Consider the following 7,596-nt stretch of genomic DNA (forward strand, 5'->3'; position numbering starts at 1 on the left):
AAACTATAATAATCCATTAGAGAACCAAATATATTTTCTCATAAATAAATAAATAAATAAATAAATAAATATGAAAAGCATTTTTGCAAAGATGACAAACTCATGTAATGATTGTGCCATCCATAACTAATGTGCCGTTTTAATCCTCTGACCAATATCTGATTTTAAAGGAAATATAATCAATATTTGAATTATTTCAAATCATGTAAAGACCATATTTAATTTTCTAATGGAATACTTGTAATCTTTGAAATATATTTTGACCTCTTTTATAAATATTAAAAAGGTATAACAATGAAATGCTTCATAATTCTCATTTCCCACTACTTACAAAATAAATATAACCAAATTAATGAATTAATAAACATTAATTTAATTAAAAAAATGAAATATGTTTTATATTTCAATACAATCTAATTTAAGGACATGTATAATGAATTACCAAATGCAATTTAATTGAAAGATTGTGTAATCATCATTATGGAAATCAAGGAGTGGCTTATATCTCTAATCCAAAAGAAATTCTTGAAAATAATAATAAATTGTTGACCACATTAAATATAATACGACCAGCTTACTAAAACAATGGCATCTGTTTATGTATAAATATACATCCAACAAAATAAATAAAAATGATTGATTAAAACAAAATTAAACCCTAGAAACAAAAAAAAACATGACAAGGAAAAAAATCAAGCATGAGCAAATCGCAAACGAAAGCAAGAGAAACGCAGTTTTCCGAAAAAGGGTAGAGAGTTTGCTCAAGAAGGCGAACGAACTCTCGATCCTTTGCGGAATCGAGATGGGCATAATAGTCAAACGGGGAGAAGATAATAACCCGAACAACGCTAACCCTATTTTTTGGCCTTCCCCGGAAGTGTTTACGGAGAGGCTCCACAAATTCACCAACTTTTCGAATTTCGAAATATCCAAAAAAATGGTGACAAAGGAGAAATACATGGAGCAGGCGCTGAATGCCGAGAAAGCGATTCTGTCGAAATCGAAAAAAATTATCGAAGTGAAAGAGTCTCAAGAATCGATCAAAGAAGCAATGAAAGGTATGTGTATCGATGAAATCGATACATCTCATTTGAATGAACTCAACTTGTTTGTAGATGAGATGTTGACGAAACTAGGCGATACGACGGATGATAATAATAATAATAATAATAATAATAATAATAATAATAATAATAATAATAATAATAATAATAATATTAATATTAATATTAATAATATTAATATCAATAATAATATTAACGACAACGAGCAAGAGCCGATGGATTTGTTGGAGAATATGAAGAACGATGGTTGGTTCATCGACACCATGGCCGAGAGGCAAGAGGAAGAAGTTGTTGCCGGTTTTTTTGAAGTGCCGTGGAATAATATTATCGGTGGCGGCGATGATGAGACAGCTGGCACTTCTTCGGCTGCTTCGCCTGCTAACGGAGGGTTTCAGTAGTACAAGATCTATCTGCATTTGTTTTTTTATTATATATCATATAGTAGCTTCCTTTTTTTTTTTAGCATTCCTAAAATAAATACTTTTGTAATTAGTGAAAAAAGTTCTTTACCTTCCTTTTCCACAATATGATTGAGGTTTAGGCAGGTAATGTATTTTGTTCATTGTTATGAATGTATGGAAATAATAATAATATATATTTTGTTGTAATAGTACATCTATTATGGGTATAATTAATTACAACACACCATTTTTCACCAATACTCTAATTTAGAATATTGTTTGATTAATTAATATGCATTTTTATAGAATTGACTACAAATATATCTTGTAATTCAATAAAAATAATATTATATTAATCCTAATATATCTATGAAGATTTTCTTTTTCTATTTTTTTTTTATGGAAAAAGATTTTCTTTTTAATTATTCAAGGATACAGATTTTCTTTTTCAGTATCCTTGAATAATTTTGTATGAAAAATCTGAAAAGCTATTTTATATACAGAAGATTAATCTATAATGAATCCGCAAAAGAATTACAAAATTTTAAAAATAAACGAATTTTATCCGAAAAAGAAAAATAATACTTGGTTATATTTTAATTTATAATTTATATTATAATTATTCCTTTTATTACAAAAGATTAATTTTATAACTTATTTTATAACACGCCGTTGAAAAAGAAAGTACGTCGTGATTCGAATATAGAAGGAAATTTAAGTACAAAATTACGTTAAAAAATATTAGGAATTATCATTTAACCAAAAATAAAAGTTAAATTCTTAAAGATCTTATGTTGCACCACTTACATACGAATTTTATTTTATTCAAATGTTCTAACTCGTTTTCAAATACATTACCTTCAATGGAGACACGTGCTTAAAAAACGAAAAGGAAGAAGTTATTCAGAAGGAGATAAAATTCAACAACGTGTTCGAAAAAGTATTGTATTAGCACGGTTGTCCTTTAACCAAAAATATAAGTTAAATTCTTAAAGATCTTATGTTGCACCACCTACAAATGAATCTTATTTCATTTGAATGTTCTCTAACTCGTTTCCAACTACATTACTTTCAATAGAAATACACGTGCTTAAAAAACGAAAGGAAGTAGTTATTCAGAAGGAGATCGATAACATTCAAAAACGCTTTCGAAAAAGTATTGTATTAGCACGGTTATCCTTCAACCAAAAATACAAGTTAATTTTCAAAAGGGAGGAACTAAATTCATAAAATCTCGTTCTACACCCTTTGATCTCGAACTTCCTGGCCCGCTAACTCCTTTATATTCTTCATTTCCCCTCAATTCACACACAAACCCTAGCAGTACTAAAATTAAACATGCATAAGAAACTATTAACATTAACTAAACAACCAAAAATATTTAACTAATTATCAATCAATTATCAAATATGTATTAGTATTTTAATGAATTATTACTTATTATATATGTTAACAAACAATAATTAATTTTTTTAAGTTTTTTTTTTCTCAAAATATTTCCAAAAACATCCACAGATCAACCACAAGTTGTCCCACATATGAAATTAATTATAAAAATTCACTATAGATAGAACATAAACTTGATTGTCGCCCGTGTTTACAAAGATTAGGGGTGAAAATCGAATTTATAAATTTTAGGATTTTTGAGTGAGGGGTTTCGTAAAAAAATCATGAGAAAGTTTTGGAAAACAAAGGAAGGAAGGAACACGGGTTCTTCGGTGTTGGGGAATTTTAGAGAGATAAATGTTTTAAGTTATGTGCGACATTCGTAAACTTTAGTACATGATTTAATATTTCTGTTTTCAAATTATATATTGCACCACTCGCTATATATTCTATGTACTACAAAATCTGCAAACATAGGCACATACATTTTAATTTTCATTACTAATTAATAATAAGAATCTAGAAAAATATATATATAACGCCAAACGTAGAAGCATGCAAATTAAAAACTATTATCGTGAGATCAAAAAAAATGAAATAGAGCAATTTTACTTTCAATATTTTAAAATTAAAATATAATAACTGTAAGCTTGTTATATCATTCATTTATACAAACCGAATTTTGTAGCTCACTTCCAAATTAAATACATTACCTTAAATAAAGTCTAAAGATACATTTGGTTTAAAAAAGGAAAGAAACAGTTATTCAAATATAAAAGGAGTTAACTAATATAACTACTCGTTCCAAATGTATTATTAACCAAATATAGTGATTTTCATTCTACCAAAAAATAATACAAGTTAATTAATGCAAGAAGAAGAAGAAGAAGATTTTTTGGAATAATACCAAAACATCCAAACTTGCTTATTCGTATAATATATTGTGTTTTAGTTGCAATTTTTCATTGTTGGCTAATGTTTCATGTTTGTACAATTTTGAAAAGATTACAATAGACTACAATTTATACACATTGCATTTGAAGTTATTCTCTCACTACAAAAAAAAGTATTTTATGTGACAATTTTTTGTGACGAAACCAAATTTTGTCACAGTAAAAGGGGATATTGTGACAAAATTTCACATCGTCACATAAGTGAACATTTTACGTGATGAAGGTTAATTTCGTCACATAAACTTTATTTTATGTGATAATAATGAAAAATCGTCACCATAGAACATACAAGATCTTTAAAAAATTGACGGTTCCTATTTTGTGACAAATATTTAGGTTTCTTATGACAAAGTAATTTTGTCACAACATAAAAATAATATAAATTACTAAAAAATCTCCTCCAAAATTTCTAGACATGCCCGATCCCTTTCTTTTCTTCTCTCATAAATCCCTTTTTTTTCCTTCTCCTTTTTTATTTGTTCATTTTTTAATTGAAGACCATCGTTGCACCACCACCACCATCATTGCACCGCCATCGTTGCATCGCCATCACCATTGATCTGGCTCTTCGATCTGGCTTTCGCGTCCACCACCATCGTTGCACCGCCAGTGTTCGTTTGCCTTCGCCACCGCCAGTGTTCGTTTCCCTTCGCCTCCGCCAGTCTCAATCGATTGAGGTATAATTTCTAATTTATTTTTCTCTCCATCTCCCCTCTTCACTCTAACTCCACCACTCCCGTTTTCTTCTCTCCATTACTTCAATGGAATGTTAGGGTTTCTGCATAAAAGGGCCAAAATTCCGTTATGTTCTCAAAATTAAGTTACGCAGTTTTGTGATTTTATTTTTAAAACCTATTTAGGCTGATGTCAAAAATTGCCGAGGTTGGAGTCGATCGGAGCTCGTGAATGGGAATTAGGATTCTCAGCCATTAGGTTCTTCGTTCAATACATTTATCTTATTATCTTAACTCTTAAGCTATAGAGGTTGTCTCGTCCATCTATTGATTACTCTTTTTTTTTTTTTTTTTTTTTTAATCTTAGATTCCATTATTGAAGCATAGTTCAAACTGCAATTTGAAGATAACAGTAATACATTTTGAGCTGAAAGTAAATTTTTGGGTCCCTTTGCTCCATTTGTTTGTCAAACATAAAAAATTGATCTACTTTTACAGCACGTTTTGGAAAGGGGAAAACCGCTTGTACGGAGTCAAAATATCCGCAAATTGTGTGGGAAAATTGTACAAAGGAGCCAGCACAAGTATGCATCAAATGTTGTAGAGAAATGTTTAGAGTTTGGCGATGCTGCTGAACGGGAGTTCTTGATTGATGAGATCCTTCTGCAGTTTGAAGACAATGACAATTTACTGGTAAGAGAATCTGTTATTCAACACCTTGTTTGAAGAATAAACTATATACATTCTTTATCTATACCTAATTGATGTCTCTTGGCATCATTCTTTCTGCCCTTTTAACTGGCTAACAATATAATAAGGATTTCAGCGTGGATGTGCCTTTGTTAATCAGTTGTTTATTTATTTATTTATTTTTTTCATTTTTAGGTGATGATGAAGGACCAGTTTGCAAATTACGTAGTCCAGAAGATTTTTGAAATTAGTAACGATACACAGAGAGAAACATTGCTTCATCGAATTCGGCTTCATCTCATTGCTTTCTGTCTTTTTTCAGTTTTCAATTTTCAATGATGGTGAGAACGTTATATAGAACTCGTAAAAGATCTTTCTGCAGCTGTGTTAATGATTGCAACTAACTGCAGTTGTTGATTAATGTATGCAGATAATGGAAGTACCTCAGAGCCGTAGGGTTTGCTTTGAGTGTCGGAGAATTATTTTACGAGATTCTCTGCTCTTATCTGACATTGAAAGTGGATAGCTGAGATAAGCTCATAATACTCCAACCTCCGGTCGACAAGTGCTAGGCAGTGCTTTTAGAAGTGAGGTTGAAATTACAATGTCGGTACGTATATGTGAGAATTTACCAGTGTGGTGTAAATTTTAGTACAAATGTGTGAGTAATGTATAGATAGAAGCAAGGGACTTGCTTAGGTGTAGTTTGAATGTTGATTCGTCAATCTGTAGAGTGTGTGTTTTATTTGAGGAATTGAGTTGCAAATCATGGTAAGGAAATGGAATTATCAAACAAATAATAAGGTTTTTTCTGTATGCCTTTGGATCAATGCATTAATCACTAAAGAGTGTTTTATATTTACTGTCCATTTATCATTATTTTCGTATTAATGGATGTACACACTTTGACTGCAGGTATACTGATGTGGTTTGGTGCTCGGCTGATGAGTTCTTCATTCCGCCTCCGACAACCCTCTCCCTCTGCCTCCCGTCCAAACCAGGGGAACTTGGTTTTGCAGAAGTTTCAGTCAAGATTCATCACTATGCTTGTGATCTATAACTGCTCAAAACTCAACTATATCGGAAAAATTGGCTGAAATATATATATATATATATATATATATATACACACACAACATTTTTGTTGAGTATATTGTGTAATGCTTACATTTGCATTTGATTTGAGGTTATGTGTTTTTCTTTCAATCGTAGTTTGATCGAAATGCAGCATAGTAACAAAACCGTGCAGCTTCTGCTGAAAATAACGTTGTTTTGTTTCGCAGACGAAATCGATGGCTTATGTCTGATCATCTTTCTTGGCTTATAGCTGATACCCACTCAAGCTAATAGAGACCACTCAAGCTTACTCGGGCAAGATGACCTATGGGTATATTTCTCTCCCTTTCTTGATACTTAATATTATATGCATGTATTTGGATATATTATATGCAATGATATCTCTGTAGTTTTAGTTTCTATGTAGCTGAGTGTACTTTGGTTGCGGATGTGTAAGTCTTTGACGGCGTATTTGTGGAACTTGTTAGAAGTTAGAATCCTATGTGATTATCTATTATGATATTGGTTGTTTTGTCTAGAAAACTGGACCTTACAAGAAGAAGCAGACATTTAAGAAGTTCAAAAATGCTTTCCTATGTGTTAACATCAATTACATTGGAGACCAAAAAGAATAGGAAAAAAAAATAACGCAAGAGCATTTGAATGCTTTCTTTATTTTATTTTTTTATTTTTTTATTGATTGAGGTAACTGCCATAACATTTGTTTTATTACTAATTGTTTGTGTTATACGTATATTTCATTTATGTCTAGAACTAATGGAGGTAATGTTTTTCTATGTTATGGATTAAGTTTTGTTGGTACAGGTTGATAGAAGGTACAAGTACTTCTGTAATTGGATGGAAAAGGAGTATCTTCACTATTATAAGTAATTGCTGCAACTGTTAAGAGATGGAATTACGGCCACAAAGAAGGCTAAGGGGAAGAAGGATACAATATCATTAGGTGCAAACTAATGATTATAGCTTTTATTTATATTTTATTATAGCTTTTGAGTGTAAACTAGAATGTGAGGTTTTCTGTAAGTGTGATAGTACTACTACATATTGCAATATAAGTATTTTTTTTATTTCAGAATCATTCTTTAGTTCAATAAAGTTTAATTCTATTATTTTTGTATATTAGAAAAGTAAAAATTAAGGCAGGTATATATTATATGATAAATTATGTTGTCAGGTAAATTCTACATTATAAAAATGTATTTTATGGGACGAAATTTTTGTCTCAATAGATCTTGTAGTTAATGTGACGAAATAATTTGTCACAATAAGCAGCACCTACTGTGACGAAATAAGCTTGTTGCGACAAATTTAAGTTTTTTATGTGACGGACATTTTGTCGCAAATACACACA

The 7,596-nt window shown here is 30.5% G+C and overlaps 1 protein-coding gene and 1 long non-coding RNA gene across 5 annotated transcripts; both read left to right on the forward strand.

Annotated features, from left to right (window-relative positions):
* Positions 1-676: 676 nt before the first annotated feature.
* Positions 677-1,638, forward strand: LOC105974536 (MADS-box transcription factor PHERES 1). Its single transcript, XM_088814918.1, has one exon. It carries the CDS (start codon positions 677-679, stop codon positions 1,460-1,462), a length of 786 nt encoding a protein of 261 aa, XP_088671044.1. The 3' UTR covers positions 1,463-1,638.
* Positions 1,639-4,212: 2,574 nt separating this feature from the next.
* Positions 4,213-7,320, forward strand: LOC105967280 (uncharacterized). 4 transcript variants are annotated; one of them, XR_001173651.2, is made up of 7 exons: positions 4,213-4,481; positions 4,665-4,737; positions 4,977-5,171; positions 5,364-5,509; positions 5,599-5,778; positions 6,084-6,555; positions 7,050-7,320. It is a non-coding gene; the product is annotated as an uncharacterized LOC105967280 (long non-coding RNA). The 4 variants fall into 4 exon arrangements; XR_016035122.1 differs by lacking the exon at positions 4,665-4,737 and having other exon boundaries at positions 6,084-6,354; positions 6,452-6,555; XR_016035121.1 differs by lacking the exon at positions 4,665-4,737 and having other exon boundaries at positions 7,036-7,320.
* Positions 7,321-7,596: the final 276 nt, after the last annotated feature.

This window comes from Erythranthe guttata, chromosome 2, assembly GCF_056151865.1.
Source record: "Erythranthe guttata isolate IM_541 chromosome 2, IM_541, whole genome shotgun sequence".
Lineage (NCBI taxonomy): Eukaryota > Viridiplantae > Streptophyta > Magnoliopsida > Lamiales > Phrymaceae > Erythranthe > Erythranthe guttata.